At 43.5% G+C, this 17,318-nt stretch overlaps 1 protein-coding gene across 1 annotated transcript in view; it reads right to left on the reverse strand.

The window, feature by feature from the left end:
* The window catches only part of PARP4 (poly(ADP-ribose) polymerase family member 4), an 82,342-nt gene extending 65,417 nt beyond the window's left edge, over positions 1–16,925 (reverse strand). Inside the window, exons 1-9 of the mRNA XM_077774713.1 lie at positions 16,821–16,925; positions 13,160–13,292; positions 9,761–9,962; positions 7,022–7,085; positions 6,070–6,145; positions 4,576–4,689; positions 1,837–1,986; positions 1,191–1,328; positions 510–683 (exon numbers count right to left, since the gene is read on the reverse strand). Coding sequence (XP_077630839.1) covers positions 510–683; positions 1,191–1,328; positions 1,837–1,986; positions 4,576–4,689; positions 6,070–6,145; positions 7,022–7,085; positions 9,761–9,962; positions 13,160–13,291 — 1,050 coding nt within the window. The 5' untranslated portion in view covers position 13,292; positions 16,821–16,925. The remainder of the gene's footprint in view (positions 1–509; positions 684–1,190; positions 1,329–1,836; positions 1,987–4,575; positions 4,690–6,069; positions 6,146–7,021; positions 7,086–9,760; positions 9,963–13,159; positions 13,293–16,820) is intronic.
* Between the last annotated feature and the right edge of the window lie 393 nt (positions 16,926–17,318).

A 17,318-nucleotide genomic window follows, 5' to 3' on the forward strand; every position in this document is an offset into this window, starting at 1 on the left:
TCCTCAGACCTGGCCCAGGGCCGGCAGCATTCTGACGTAGAAAATTATTTTACTGTGTAGCAATTCTAAACATAGCTGCCTTTGTACTACTATTCCAACACATTCATGTTTGGGAACATGGTTCAGGTAACTTCCATAAGGACTCAAAGCATTCTAAAGTGAGTCCGCATTCATTTTGAGCCAACTTTTGTGACTCAGTGCTCCCTTATTAATCAGATTTGAAAAGATTCTTCCCCAACACATTAAAAAAAAATTTTTTTTTGAACATTTATTCCGTCTTGAAGGAGAAAGAGTGTGAGCAGGGGAGGCGCAGAGAGAGAGGGAGACATAGAATCTGAAGCAGGCTCCAGGCTCTGAGCTAGCTGTCAGCACAGAACCCGACGCGGGGCTCGAACCCAGGAGTGGTGAAATCATGACCTGAGCTGAAGTCGGACACTTAACCGACTGAGCCACCCAGGCGCCCATTCCCCAGCACATTTTAAATTGAATTCTGTATTTCCGAGATTTACCTGGCAGAGGTCCTCTTTCTTAGCTAATAGTCTCAGGTTCACTTCTTCAGTAGTTGTGCCTTTGTGAGGTATTAATCTGTAGAACTCCGTCATCATATTTTGCCACCGTTCTTCTCTTTCTCCATTTTTCAGTGCTGCCTTTACTAGGAGGAGAACTCCCTCTGCCTTGCTCACCTTTAAGTGGAAGACAATACATGTTTATTAAAATTGAATCAGGACGATTAGAGAGAAAGTGAAGGAACATGCAGAAAAAGATCTAAGATAGTTGTTAGGTGCATCGTAACTATTAGTTTTCTCCTGGACACCAGCCATAAGACAAATGCCACGTTTACGGGAGATGTAGCTCAGCTGTGACGATGACACCATCAGAAGTTTTCCAAAACCGGGCTCAGCTTAACTAGAGGAAAGAACCAGAGGCTTAAATATCTATAGGCTTAAATATCTGTATCTGTGTATCTAGATCTGTATCTGCATCTACATCCGTATCTATAGCTAGAGCCGCGTCCACAACTATGTCTATATTCACCGAGAGAGGAATTCTAATGCAACCACAGGAGATGGAGTTTTCACGCAAGAAATTTAAAAAGATGTCAGAATCAAAGTAGGAACAAAATTCGCCAGCAAGCCAGAAAGCAGGTCGGTCACGATAGAGGTTCTGCTTCAAGGACGCAGGTGACTCACGTCATTCAGACTAATCCTGTCCACGGGCTTGAGCAGCGTGCACTCCAGGTGGCCGAGAGCTTCCGCCCACACCATCTCCACCAAATCGCTCACCTCTCTGCTCAGAGCGCTTGAACTGATGACCTCCTCCAAAAGCAACTGCAACAACAAAATTTTGAAAAACCACAAGAAGTTTCAAGTGGACTGACTGAAAACCAGGATGAACAGAGGTGGGAGAAGAAATAATTCCAGCCAAGGAGAGAGCCACAGGCAGCCAAGTGACTGCTCTCTGAGCCTCCTCTTCCTCCCTGCACTCTCCTCCTGTCCCCTTCTCTCTTTCACTCCCACTTCACGTTTCCTTTTGTCTTTTCCTTCCCTTTGTAAGCCTGAGGCCTGGCAGGGACATCAGAGATTAAGCGGCATTAAGGGTTAAGGACCCCTGACTCCTGGCCCAGGTAATAATGAAATCTTTTGAAAGCCATGAGGGTTTGCTGCTGAAGCAAGCAGGAAGCTTCCTGGCTCACCCTGGATGGAACTCACTCCCCACAGGCTGCCCCGCGCTTAACTCCCACTCTTCTCTCCTGCCAAGTTTGTATTTGTCATAAAGAAAACACTTCGACTCAAAATATTCAATCAACCATAGAAATTGCACACAAATCAGCCTTACTGCTTGCAGGTTTTCAGATGCCAACTGGGTTGCTTCGGGCGTAAAATATTCTCTTAGCAGAAATCCTTGTTTCTTCAGGTCTTCAATGTAATTTTCGTAGTACTCACTTGCGTCTGCAGAGGTTTTCTTTACACAGAAGTGTCTTCTAGTCTGCGAATCGCAGTGTGGAGCAAAACGTGAGGACCCCAGGGCTTACTAACTTACTGAACACCTCCTACGTACCAGCGGGGAGAGGATCCTCGCCATCAAAGAGTTTACCAACTATTTTCAAACAATTACTTAAATCCTCAATCCTTCACAGAACAGTCTAGGCCTGAAAGTATGGAAGAAAAGCCTGAGCGGACCCAACCGGCAGAAGAGGCGCATGTGATTCCCTGGAGAACCACGCAAACGTCTGTTCAGAGACCACACATTCTTCCGTACTATTCTAACCAGCTGTGCGGTGTGGCTTTCAAGCGTTCTGGAAACGAGAAAACCAATCAGGGGAAGGGAAGGGAAGGCGCGAGGTGCTGGGAGCGACGAGCACACAGGCGAAGTGAGGTGGCAGCGCCACAGCAAGAAGCAGCAGGCGCTCAGGGGCGCCAAGGCCCCGAGGGCGCGGAGCCAGGCGGCCCTGGGCAGGCAAACCCGCCCTCGTTCCAACCCGCCCACGGACGGACGGACGTGGCGGTTTCCTGCTTTTCCCGGAAATCCTTGCTCCGGTACTGAGCCGTCACCCCGAAGTCATTAACCTCAGGGGGCGGGGCGCTAGGGCCCAGGGGTGGGGCTGCGTGTCGGCCACGCCCCCGACCCCCCAGGGAGGAGCCAGGCCGCTCGCGCGCCGCTAAGCTGTGCGCGCTGGTGGCCACAGGCCTTAGAGACTAGAGCCTCTGAATCTTAGACACAAGAACGTATCATAATCGAGTTACTCCGTTTGAGAAGGTGGAGTTTAACATAATTTTGAAAGATTTTCATCAAAATGGTTTTTTATAAGACAGGCGAGCTAGAAAAGCCTCTTCTGTCAGACGGACCGAGGAGCACTCTGCTTGTGCTCAGACTGCGCTTGCTAAGGGACGAAGGGCTCCCTCGCACGGCGGAAGGGCTCCCCACCCCGAGGAAGGGCTCCCCACCCCGAGGAAGGGCTCCCCACCCCGAGGAAGGGCTCCCCCGCGCCGAGGAAGGGCTCCCCGCGCGGAGGAAGGGCTCCCCCGCGCCGAGGAAGGGCTCCCCCGCCCCGAGGAAGGGCTCTGGGGACAGTAAGCAGCAGGGGACACGGCGGCCGACGCAGCCTTCGGTTCCCTCCCTCAGTGGAGAGGACCGACAAGGTCTATCATCGTTTTACGTTGATGTTTCCGTACTTTTTACCCACACAACTAAATCATCCACAAAATACAGCATATGTTTTGGGTACAAGGTTACCAAAACCCTTTCTCCTTCTTGGACACATGTGACTTGGATTAAATTTTTTATATCTGTCCCCATGGAAAGCTGGTAAGGGTGGAATGCTGCAATATTAGGCAAAACGGCTTGGGTAACAGTGCCCTCTCGTTGATGAGTTGCATCAGGATTGGGAGTTCAGTGAATGAACCTTAAACGGTGGGTGGGAAGCCGGAGCCTTGGGCTTCCCTGGCAGTGACTCCGGTAACGGGCATCTCCCTTCAGGACATCTGGAACCTAGCACGTTCCAATGGGTAGTGGCTACTGCGCGGCGGTTTCTACCTGAGGTAGATCCTGCCCCTCCTGATGGGAGTCTCCTTCCTGGCACCACAGCTGACGCCTCCAGTGGGGGCAAAGCCGGAAGCATCCGGAGCCCGAGTAAACGGCTGTGAGGACCACTCCCACTGGGGAGCGTCTGTGTGCCCTGTGGGCACTCTGCTTCCCGCCTGGAAGCCTGGCTGTCTAAACAGAAGACACCCTGACGGCGTGGCAGCATGTGCTTTGAACTTTAGGTATTAGTTCTGAATTTATTTTTGTTTCATAATAGTTTCAAGTGGGAACCGTGCCCTTGACTTGGCAGTGACCTAATGCAAGGGTCTCAGGCTCTGCAAAGGCTTCCTGGCCATTTGCGAGCCTACAATACTTCATGATACATTTCAGTATCAGTTCTGTCCCAGCGGGTTACAATCATGAATCTTCCCTGGCGGTCGTCTCTGAGGGGCAGGGTTTGGCTTCTGGTAGATCACTCGGTGCTCAGCAGGTACTTAGCGAAGGGTGTGAAGGGGTCGTTTTTAGCAGTGTATGCATTAGGAAAGTTTCGAAAGCGCTTCAACACAGGTGCAGGGCAACCACATGCCCTGCACCCAGGGAGTATTTCCCTTTTGACAAGAAAGAACCCTATGCCGCTCTACTCAGCGTGCTGCTCTCACCCTCTCTCCTCCCCCTGCTACATTCCAACGGAGAACACATTCTACTTTTCAAAAAGAAACTTTTTTATTTTATATTTATTTATTTTTGAGAGACAGAGAACACAGAGAGAAGGAGACACAGAACCCGATGCAGATTCCAGGCTCTGAGCTGTCAGCACAGAGCCCGACGCGGGGCTCGAACCCACAAACCGTGAGATCGTGACCCGAGCAGAAGTCGGACACTTGACCACTTAACCGACTGAACCACTCAGGCGCCCCACGGTTCTACTTTTCAAACCATTTCCAGGTAAGAAGAAAAAGGCTAATAGATTGGCCAGCGCCCTGACCCACGTTAAGGAAACTAGTTATGAAGAAGGGTGGATAAACACATAGGAATCAACGTAAAGATCAATACCTTGAGGCCGGAGGCCAAGAGGAAGCGCGCGGATATCAGAAAGGCGGCGTCCCCGGGTTCCTGCGAGCACTGCAGTTCTACCACCACCGCTTCCTTATCTCCCTCCGCCTCAACCTGGAAAACAGGTTGTTCCTCAGACGCGCCTCCGTTAAATAACACATCGCATGCACCATTTAAAACTGTTATTATAAAGCCAATACAATACGTGGAGATAACAACTTGTAAAATACAGAAAGTATAAAGAAAAAATAAAAATTACCTGAAATCACACCACAGATATAATACTATTAATATTTTGGTATATCTCCTGCCTGTATTTTTACTACAGATATATCTGTTTTTGTTTAAACTATACCACTTTTTATATTTCATCACAGAAGGAATGTTGTTTTCAAGTTACATTTCATTAAAATATCTAAAAAATACAAATAGAGAATCATTTTGAACGCTAGGGTTAATTTTCATTTATACGATATTGGAGAAAAAATTTTTCCTTTTTCTTTTTAATGAATGGTAATGCAAATTCAACATAATATAAATACTACTCTTTAAAATCTACTCTTTTTTTTTTTAATGTTTTATTTATTTCTAGGAGAGAAAGCGAGACAGCGTGAGCAGGGGAGGGTCAGAGAGAGAGGGAGACACAGACTCTGAAATAGGCTCCAGGCTCTGAGCTGGCAGTCAGCACAGGGCCCGACGCGGGGCTCGAACCCACGAACCGCGAGATCATGACCTAAGCGAAAGTCGGACACTTAACCGACTAAGCCACCCAGGCGCCCCTAAAATCTACTCTTAAATAGATTCAAATCTACTCTTAAAATACAAGAAACCATCAATAATGAAATCTGGCCACGTGTAGCAACATGGATGGAACTTGAGGGTGTTATGCTGAGTGAAATAAGTCAGGCAGAGAAGGACAGATACCATATGTTTGCACGTATAGGAGGATTAGGAGCAACTTAACGGAGGACCATGGGGGAGAAGAAGGGGAAAAATAGTGGGGGAGATGGAGGGAGGCAAACCATGAGAGACTCTTGAATACTGAGAACAAACTGAGGACTGATGGGTGTGGAGGGGAGGGGGGAGATGGGCACGGAGGAGGGCACTTGTGGGGATGAGCACTGGGTGTTATATGGAAACCAACTTGACAATAAACTATTTAAAAAAAATTTTTTTAAATATACTCTTAAATAGATTCAAGTCTAAAATACAAGAAACCATCAATAAACGGAGGAGGTCCTTTACTTTTATAGTCACATTAATATTTTGAACTGTTCACATTTTATTGTGACCATGTATTACTTTTATAATAAAACACTAAGAAGTTAAATATTAAATTTTAAATACAAAATTTTCTTGATTATTAAAAATCAACTCATCTATTAAGAAATATTTATTCAGGATATGCACAATTTTCCAAAACAATGAGAAAATTATCCAACAGGAAAAGTAATCAGAAGACAGGGTTTTTTCAACTACAAATCAGACTCTTACTTTTTCCAGGGTGTTATATTTTGCAACTTCGAAGTCTTGTGGAAAATGAGGAATTTCAACATTCTCTGTAGAAGACCTGAAATTTATATAAGAAAAATGTAACATTACATTGGACTTTTAGACTAAATAGCCTTTCCGGTAAATTGTTCTGGTATGTCTCCTAATTCCATACAAAATAGATTTTATGTCCCTAATGCCTCCTTAGATATTCTGAAAATGGTTAGAAAGTCTTATGGAATGAGCTGGACTCCTCCTGTCCAGGAGTAAAGTGTGTAACTTTAGAATTCTGAGTGTCTGCCTCGGAAGGTGGGTGTCCTGAAGCAGCGGCAGGCTATGGAGAGAGCGCTAATCCTGCATCCAGGCTCTGACCCTCAGAAACCAATCGCTGAGGCTCACACCAGAGCCTGTCTGCACTACAGTCAACACCCCTTTAAAATAAAAGATGTCAGACTTCTTATAATCTGTGCTTTTATTTTTGGTATCTGTTCTCTCTTTTAACACTACGATTAACAAATAAAATAAGGCTAAATGTGACACATTACTGACATTACAGTTTCGGGTATGCTTGAGAAGCCATATGCAAGTGTAGCCGCACACAGTCCATTTGCAGAAGGCTGTCATTTCCATTTTTTGACACATTAGGTAGGGAGTCAGGGATTGTCTCTACTCTAAAGGCTTCTCTATAAGGGAGCAGGGTGAGCAGACTGCCCAAATCTCATCTCCAGTGACTTTTCTTTTTTCAAATCAATCTATCATGTCCCATCTTGTATAATACTAAGATGGATATAATTATCACTCTACTAGTTGAATTAAAAAGTCTTAAATAAATAAAAGCCTAGAACTATAGAGGATAAACCAAAATACTACAAGAAGCATGAGGTACTAATAGCATTGTAAAATTGTGTTTGAGGTTTACAAAACTGGAGAGTCTGAATGATCAGAAGTAGATTACTCTGTGAGCTCCACAATGTTCTCCTTCTCTGTGGAGGTGTCCAGGGACTGGTCATCTGTTGTCACTTGTAAGAGGAAAACAAACAAAACACTTGTTTACTATTCAAAGATTTATTAAAATTATCCACAATAAGCACTGGAATTGTTAAGAATTTTGAATACAGGTAATATTTACCATGCTATTCTCTTTTTAAAAGATGTCCTTAAATTAGCTATAGAAATTGGTGACCTAAGGACAGTGCAAGTGGGATGAGAAGGTAAAGATAAAAGATAGAATACATTATAAATTCTCCTTTAATAGGCATGTGAGGACAATTCTAATGTAATCTGTATTATTTGAAACTCATTGATAGATATACAATTTCAAATAGTATTTTTCCCTTCTGAAGATTATGGTAAGGATAGTTATGAAATGGATTTCTTTCTTTCTTTCTTTCTTTCTTTTAGAGAGAGAGTATGCATGTGCAAATGGGGGAGGGGTAGGCAGAGAAAGAGAGAGAAAGAGAGAATGGGAGAGAATCTCAAGTGGGCTCCATGCCCAGCAAAGAGCCCAATGCAGGGTTCAATCCCACAATCCTGGGATCATTACCTGAGCCAAATTCAAAAGTCAGATACACTCAACCAACTAAGCCACACAGGCACCCCATGAAATGCATTTCTTTTTTCTTTTTATGTTTTATTTTATATTAGAGAGAGAGAGCGTGCGCATGAGTAAGGGAGGGGCAGAGAGATGGAGACAGAATCTGAAGCAGGCTCCAAGGTCCAAGCTGTCAGCACAGAGCCCAATGTGGGGCTCCAACTCACAAGCAGTGAGATCATGACCTAAGCCCAAGTCTGACGCTTAACTGACTGAGCCTCCCCAGGCGCCCCAACATGAAATGCATTTCTAATATGCTGTGGAATTAGAGTGGTTCCCCAGTGCAATCGTGTCACAAATGAAGGAACTGGGGAAGTTCTAGTTTAGAGGAGGGAAATTTGAGGGTTCCTATGTGAAGCAAAGCAATTTTTGCTTCATGTTTTCCTTATAAAACAACCGTAACACTGTCTATGGCATTATGATAGACAGGAATAACTCCTTTTTAAAAAGGATTTCTTTCCAGTTTTAATTATGCTATCAAGAGGTGCTTGGGTGGCTCAGTCGATTGAGCATCCAACTCTAATTTGGCTCAGCTCATGATCGAGCCACATGTTGGGCTCCATGCTGGGGTGTGGAGCTTGCTCGAGATTTTCAATCTCTCTCTCTCTCTGCTCCTTTGCCCTGCTTGCATGCTCTCTGTCTCAAAAATAAAATAAACTATGCTATCAAGATGTCAAAGAGCATCAATGTATTTACAGTAATTCCAAATCCGAGTGTATTATTCTGGATGTTGAAAAACATTTTCAATGTAAAACAAGTTTACTATTCTGCCTTTCTTGCTTTATCACCATTTTCTGAGAGCAAGAAAGTCTGATGGCAGCATGTCATTCAACAATCAGTTGTCTAAAGAGGCTGCACAATACCATTTAGATTTCTAAAATTCTCATAAATACAATTTATATGTGCAATATAGTATCTAACATATATCATGTGCTTACTGTAAGTTATTATTTATCACAACTGCTTGACTTTTGATACGTTTCACGAGGCCTGTATTCCTCTATGTCCAAAGGTGTGCTTTGTGGCCAGATTCCAAAATAAAATCTGGGTCTATAAAGGAGGTATGTTTCCCTTAGAGGGATCATCTTCTGGAAAGAACTTATTCAGCAAAAATGCTAATCACAAAATTTCCAGTCATTAAGTTGTGGTGATAATTTTTAAACACAAAGTTTCCTCCTCTTCCAAGATAAAATTATACATCAAAATTTCTGAGATTATCAGTGTTTTTATAGTTTTTTTGAATCTAATCCTATTAGATAGTCTTTTGTATTTCACTATTTGTCCACTTTCTGAGATGAGGAGAAGTTTAATTATTTTTGTCATATTTCTTTTTTTTAAACAAATTAAAAAATTTTTCAGAGAGAGTGAGAAAGAGCAGGGGAGAGTAGAGAGAGAGAGAGGAAGACACAGAATCCAAAGCCTGCTCCAGGCTCCAAGCTGTCAGCACAGAGCCTGAAGCGGGGCTCAAACTCATGGGCCCAGAAATCATGTCCTGATCCAAAGTCAGACACTTAACCGACTGAGCCACCCAGGTGCCCCTCTTTTTTATTTTTATTTTTTTAAGTTTGTTTGTTTTGAGAAAGAGAGTGCACACATATGTGCGTGTGCAGGGGAGGGGCAGAGAGAGAGTGAGGAAGAATCCAAAGCAGGCTCTGCTCTGTCAGCACAGAGCCCAACACGGGGCTCGATCTCACGAACTGTGAGATCATGACCTGAACCAAAATCAAGAGTCTGATGCTTAACTGACCAAGACACCCAGATGTCCCTTTTTTGTAATACTTTGGACAATCCTTTGACTATACTATCTTTTAAAAAAAATTTCTTTCATGTTTTATTTATTTCTGAGAGACACAGTGTGAGCAGGGGAGGATCAGAGAGAGAGGGAGACACAGAATCTGAAGCAGGCTCCAGGCTCTGAGCTGTCAGCACAGAGCTTGACATGGGGCTTGAACTCAGGAACCGTGAGATCATGACCTGAGCCAAAGTCGGACACTTAACCGACTGAGCCACCCAGGCACCCCTGACTATACTATCTTTGACAAACCAAAATGTTTACTATAGCACCTATAATATATTATTGAGTGCTTGATATAAAATACTTACCAGAACTGCTTGCCTTTTGACAAGGAGGTGGTGTGATGCCCAGTGACTTACTAGGATCATAATTCATTACATCCAAGAGTCTCCTTTCTTTGATAGATTCCCATATAAAATCTGGGTTTGTTATATGGACATGGTTCTTTTGGATAGAGTTCAGTTGATACTGGCTCAGAACATCAGCATTATCTAAGATTACATGCGTGCACTTAGAAAAAAAAAAAAGAACCAATTCATTATACACTTGTAAAAACAATATCTAAATATATTCCTTGTATCTGTAATTTTCACCCTCAACGAGTCTTAAATTTGTAATAATCATTCTCAGCTTTCTAAAACCCTTACAAATAATATAATTTTTAATTACATAAAAGTTAAAAAAATCAAGTTTTTTTAATGTTTATTTTTGAAAGAGTGTGCAAGCAGGGGAGGGGCAGAGAGAGAGGGAGACAGAGGATCCAAAGCATGTGCTGACAGTGCATGCAGGGCTCAAACTCATGAACCAGGTGATCAGTACTTGAGCCAAACTTGGACACTTAACCGAGCCACCCAGGTGCCCCCAAAATCAACAGGTTTGTTTGAAAAATTTTTAATGTTTTATTTATATTTGAAAGACAGAGAGAGACAGAGAGTGAGCAGGGGAGAGGCAGAGAGAGATGGAAACAGAATCCAAAGCAGGCTCTAGACTCTGAGCTGTCATCGCAGAGCCTGACGCAGGGCTTGAACTCATGAGCCGTGAGATCATGACCTGAGCCAAAGTTGGACACTTAACCAACTGAGCCACCCAGTTGCCCTGACAGTTTTTAATTTTTAAAAAAAAATATTTTAATGTTTTATTTTTATTTTTCAGAGAGAGAGAGAGAGAGAGAGAGTGTGTGAACAGGACAGGGTCAGAGAGAGGAGACACAGAATCTGAAGACAGGTTCCAGGCTCTGAGCTAGCTGTCAGCACAGAGCCTGACGCGGGACTCGAACCCATGAACCGTGAGATCATGACCTGAGCTGAAGTTGGACGCTTAACCGACTGAGCCACCCAGGCGCCCCCCTGATAGTTTTTAAAGGGTATGGATATGGGGTGTCTGAGTGTCTGTCTGAGTCTGAGTGTCTGTCTGAGTGAGGATTCCATTCTTGATTTTGGCTCAGGTCCTGATACCAGGGTTACGGGATCGAGCCCTGCACTGGACTCTCTGCTGAGCATTGAGCCTGCCTAAGACTCTCTCTCTGTCCCCTCCCCAGTCTCCTCTCACTCTCTGTCTACAATTAAAAAAAAAAGTACTAATAAAAATTTTGAAAATATAAAAAATAAAAGAGTATGGATATGGACGTGCCATAAGTGATTAACCAACCCTAACGGTTATTTCCAAAATTTCACTCCTCTAAACAATGCTGTGCTGAATATCTTCTTGTATACTCCTTTAATTATTTTCTTAAGAGTGGAATGGCAGATTCAAATGTTACTCATTATTTAATTTGTTAAGTTGTAATATTATTTATTTTTTTAAACTTAAAAAATTATTTTAGAGAGAAAGTACGAGCGGGGAAGAGGGGAAGAGAGAGAGAATCGCAAGCAAGCTCCATGCGGAGCATGATCCCATGACCCTAGGCTTGATCCCATGACCCTGGATGACCTGAGCCAAAAGCAAGAGGTGGACGCTCAACCAACTGAGCCACCCAGGTGCCCACTTAAGTTGTAATTTTATTAATTTATTTTAGAATAAAGAATAAATATTTTAGAATATGCACATTGTATAAAATCTAAAAAGTATAATAATAATTAATTAACATATTCCCCACCATTGTTCCCAGTTCCCCTCCCCAGTGGCACCTGCTGTAACTTGTTTCTTGAGTGCCCTTCCAGAGCTATTCCACGCAGAGGCAACACACATATAAGCACAGCCCTGTCTGTGGTTGGCCACAAACGGGAGCACACTAAACGTGCTATTCTGAACCTGCTTTCCCACTTGGCAACTTATCTTGGAGCTCATTCCTCAACAACACAAACCCAGCGGTCTCCTTTGTTATATAATACCTGGTAAGCACGTTTCAAAAATGTATATACATTGGCAACATAACTTCCAAAAAGGTGCCACTCAAAGTATGTGGGAAATTCTGAAAATGAGAGACTATGTTGGTATTCTTTACCCTTTACCCAGAAGACAAACTGAGGTGTAACAGTCACGAATTATCCATCCGTCCACAGAAATGGTGGGACAGGCAGGCGAGGGAAGCTGTATACAGGGAAGTATATGCGATTCTGCTTCAACTGGAGGTAAACGGAGACATTCCATGTCTGATTCCCACACGCACATGACTGAAATGCCAGAAAGCACCTAGCATCCCACTGGAGTTGAACATACTTCACAGGAAAACCAGACTCACTGTCAGCGAGCCCTGGGGGTCTGGTCCAGGAAGGGGCAGGCTGGGTCACCCATCAGTTCAGCGACAGACGGAGGGGCAACAGACAGGGGCAAGCCCGGCATTTGGAGGCCTGGGACCCAATGACTTCAGACTTTAATTTTATTATGATGAAGTGTTTAAAGAAGACGAGGTTAGCCTTAATTACTTTTAAGATTTCACCCAGCTGTCAAAATTCTATATTTAAACTGTCAGGCCCACAATTCATTTCTAGAGAGGGAAGCTTCCTTCAGCTTTTAAATAAACAAGACAAGCAGTACAAGCTGTATCACAAAGATCAGTTTGCAATGCGTGTTCTCCTCTCTGTCCCCTATAGGTCACAACCCCAGGGTTAACAGACTGGTGAGTGATTACACAGAGAGCTCTTTTGTTTCATGTTTATTTATTTTAAGAGAGAAAGAAAAATCACTCACATGGGGGAGGGGTGCAGAGAGAGCAAGAGAGAGAGAGACTCCTAGGAGGCAGGCAAGAGGCAGGCACTTAACCAACTGAGCCACACTGGCGCCCCTAGAGAGAGTGCGTTTTGCAAAATGCTGTACAGCAAAACTTTTCTCCTTCGAGAACAGATTTGGCTGGTCTGAAGTTATTTCTATTCATTATCTTTGGCTGTACTCTAATAACCTCAGAGTCATAGGGCGTGTGGGATTTCCCTACAGCTCACAGCGTGGACAGAAGATGGGACGACCCTCTTCCTGTGGAAGGAAGTCCACTTCCCTGTTGGTGATGTCACAATTTCAGCCGCTTTCGCTGACTTTCTCCTGCTGCCAATTTTCCCTGTTTACTCTTCTAACCACGACCCGCCCTCCCTTTTTAAAAAATTTATTAATCTTATTATTTTTTAAAGGTAAGCTCTATGCCCAAGGTGGGGCTTGAACTCAAGACCCTGAGTCAGGAGTGGCATGAGCTCCCCGCTGAGCCGGCCTGGCACCTCGACCTGCCCTGCTTAATGCACAGTGTTTATCAACACAGTTCCTACAAAATTTGCAAATACCTGAGGATTTAATAAAAAGGAAAATTTTCCACCATTCTCCTTAATGTCATTCTGTAGCTTTTTCTTCTGTTGACGAGGTAAGTGCTTGACTTTCAAACAGAAGATACAATTTGCAAAGATCCCCACAGTCATCCTGTAGGAAAAAACAAGTTTCAAGTCATAGTTTTAAAGGATTCTCTTCTCAATGAATACAATTGACAGCGAATTTAGAATTGTTCCACATGCAAACTGTGGGAAGCTGGGCATTTTAAAAAGACATTTAACCACAAAAGTTGGACAATGGTCAAACTTGCAATAAGTCTGTTGGTTTTAGAATCATTTCTAGTTTTTATGTCTGATATTATGACACCCCAAAATACTTTGTTACAGGTTCATAATATATAGCTAAATGAAAATGTATAGATTTTAGTTAGAGATCAGATGTGTGGTTTAAGACTATAGAAGAATTTCTCTCTCAGAAATAAATAAATAAACATTAAAAAAATTTTTTTCAGAACAGTCTCTACCTAATGTACCCTGCACTGCTGGACAAGGAAGGCTGAATGGGCATGGCTGCCCACCTCTCCAGATCTGTCTTCCAAGTCCTCTGACCTGGCCTTTAAAAATAGGTTTTCTAATAGAAAAGTCACTCATGCTTATCTTAGAAAGTGTGGAAAATTCAGAACTGCGTAACAGCTAAATAATTTCAAAAACCTAGAGGTCATGTTAACAATTTCTTTTGTTTTTTCTTCCAGGTTTTTTTTTTCTACGTGTATGTACTGTAATTGACTATTTTATTATCAAAATTGAAATCACATCATATTCACAATATTTATCTTGCATTATGTCAGCATTTTGTCATTAGCATTAGATCATTAAACATTCGTGGAAAACATTTTTAAACAGAGGCTGAGATATGTATCATAAATGAACTATTTCTACATTGCTGGGCAAGTAAATTAGTCTAATTTTTGGCATCAAAACCGAAGCTAAAATGTACATCCCTACATGTAAATCTTTGTTTGCAACTCCCATGACTGTCTTAGAGAACAGATCTAAAACCCTAAACAATACTGAGTCAGAGTTCAAATAATTTTTATTTTTGTTAGTTTATATTTAGCTTAAATCGTATTACTTTTCAGTTTTGCTTAAATTTCCTAGGAAATTACTACGAATCTGTCTTTCTAGAAATAACTTCTCCCCCAAAGTAGGTTAACCAGTATAAAGAAAAATAAAGAGCACATACAGTGATGGTAATATTTTTGAAGGTAGATCATGGTGATGATTGATGCACAACTTGGCAAGTTTATTAAAAATCTTTGAATCATGCAATTAATATGGGTGAATTTAATGGTATATAATTTATATCTCTGTAAGTTGTTTTTAAAAAGTACCTATGATCTCTCTATCGGGAAAAAACTCCACTGTTGATATTTTGATATTTCTTTCAATATCTTTGATATTATTCTTTCCTGTATCAATATATTTTGTAAATTATTTTTATAAAAATGTTACTTGTATTATTTACTGAATTTTATATCCAGTTTCTTTTATCTAACTTTAAAAAAAATAGTTTTTAGATGTTTATTTTTGAGAGAGAGAGAGAGAGAATATGAAGCAGGCTCTAGACTCTGAGCTGCCAGCACAGAGCTTGATACAGAGCTCAATCCTAGAACTGCAAGATCATGACCTGAGCCAAAGTCTGACGCTTAGCTGACTGAGCCACCCAGGTGCCCCTCTTTTATCTCACTTTTAATCAGAATTTTCCCGTACCACTAAATATTCTTTGAAAATATTTGTAGTGGCTATGTGTAATTTAACTTTCCCCCCAAGTCATCAGATATTTGGTTATTGAAAATTATTCGTTATTAGAAAATACACTTTGAAGAAAATGTTTTATACATATTATATAAATATTTTTAAGCCGTTATTTTGGTATAAAATGTACCTAACATAAACCTTACCATATTAACCATTCTTAAGCGTACAGTCCAGTGGCATTAAGTACATTCACAATGTTGTGAAACCAAAGTATAAACAAACATTTTAAACAAACTCTGGCCCATTCTTAGCAGCTGAGGCCACATAAGAGGTAGAGAAACAGGCTCTAAGTTCTGTGAAATCTCAAGTCAGGCCTTGATCTCTGTCTTCCTACAGATCGTATGTGGAGTCTCTGAGCCATGTGGCCTCTCCTGGCTCACAGCTCCTAACAGACAGGTGCCACCAGTAAAGCAGGGAGTCAGCGTCTATTCATGTTTCTACCAGAGCCTGTTACATCCATGTGAGATCTCTGAGTGTCTTCCATCCATCAGGCCCCGCGTTAGTGACCCAGGACTAGAGCAGACCTCCCCAGCCACTGAGAAGTTCCCTGAGCAACTCCTCCCCAATTCCAGCAACTCTACCCAAAAACCAACGGTGCAGCTGGGAGCAAGAGACTTCCTGCCTTGCAGTTCCGTGTCTTTACAACTGGTATTTCTTCCTCTTTGCCGGCCTCAGCATCCCCCGATCCAGAGACTCTTTCTGGAACCCTTTTCCCTCTGATTTGCTGCCCTGCTCTGGCCCTCTCAACAACCCTACAGCCTGGCAGCTTTCATCACACATCTCTCTATAATCATCGCCTGTTCTCCACTCTTAACATTATCAGTTAACATTACAATAACATTATCAATTTCTCTAGGAGGGTCAATCCTACTTGAGGGGCTGTGTCCTGGAGTCCAGCTTACTTTTGGTACACAGTAGGGATTCAATAAATGCTTGCTTAGTAAAAAGTCTTTCATGCATCAATTAAAGCCTAGGATTATATGAAAGGAGAGAAAGCCTTCTATTTCTCATTATTTGCATATTTGGACCCACATTGCATCACTACCGCACCTCCCTAGTGGAACTTATAAACCCTTAAAAAGTGAAGACCACCTACTTCGGTACTGCTCCTCCTCCCACAGCATATTATACCTCTAAGCACAAAGACAGAACATAATAAATGTTCACTGAATAAAGGATCAAGTCAAATGTACCTAAAAAAACACGCACATATTGAAAGTGAATTTCTCCTTTATCATACTACTGCCCTTTCAATATTTTAATGTTTATTGTTATTTTGCACTCCAGAATCGAAAGTGTGAACATTCAGCAAAGCCTTGTTATTCTAGAAGCTGGCATTTACCGACTCCGTCCTCTAGATGAGTCATTCGGCATTCCCTGCAGGAAGTACTTAACAGATTTCCAAGTTTTCAACTTTGATCTTCAACATGCACATTAAGTATTTCTATCACGGTGTTCCTAATTATGACGTCGGATTACATTCCCTGCTTATTCACCAAAATACTGTATTTTTTGGAAAAGTTTCCCTTGACACCTAACTTGGAAGAAGAAACACAGGCTGTCTGCACTTCCCCCGAGCCTGGGACGCGTCCAGACCCCACAACCCGAGGGCCGGCTCCCGGCGGCGGTGCCACCTGTGTCCCGTCACCTGGCCGGCGGCTCACACGAGGACCCCCCAACACCCGAGGGCGCTGCAGGAGCCAGGGCCGGGGCACCGCTCCGCGACCACGGTCACCGCGGCGCAGAGCTCAGCCGGCCGCCCGGGCAGGGGGTCGCCGCGACCACCTCCAGGCCGCGACTACAGGCCCACGCGGAGGGGGCGGGCCGGGCCGGGGGCGGCCACCCAGGGGCGCCAACGCACCTGCCAGGAATCCGGCCCTCTCTGGACGCTCCCCGCTCCTGGCGTCCCCGCGGCCCGGCTACCGGCGCTCCGGCCCCGCTGCTTCCGGAATCCGGGCTCCGGGCTCCGGGCTCCGGCNCGGCCTCCCGAGGCCGCGCCCCCGAGCGCCCGGGGCTCCCAGCCGGACGACGGGGCGTCTGTGCCCTGGGAATTAGGCGTTGGGCTCGGTAGGGTGTCTCTTCCTGGGTCAGACTGAGGGTTCCTCATTTTTTCAGTTTCATTTTTGGGTCCGGATTTGGCCAATGAAGGCAGAGTGGGTTTGGCAGAAGTGGGTGGACGGTGCTGCCATTTGACTGAGAAGTGAGAGTAATTCTAGGGGCGGGAAAGAGGGAAATTCCGGGAGGATTTGAGATTCGAGGAGCAAAAGGTACGATAATGAACTTAGCTGAGGACTTCCCGGGTTGGAAGTTCGTGGTGGTGGTCTATATCCGCCCTTCCACAGGTGGGGGCTCAGATTTA

This window comes from Crocuta crocuta, unplaced genomic scaffold (genome assembly GCF_008692635.1).
Source record: "Crocuta crocuta isolate KB4526 unplaced genomic scaffold, BGI_CrCroc_1.0 scaffold277, whole genome shotgun sequence".
In the NCBI taxonomy this organism is placed as follows: domain Eukaryota; kingdom Metazoa; phylum Chordata; class Mammalia; order Carnivora; family Hyaenidae; genus Crocuta; species Crocuta crocuta.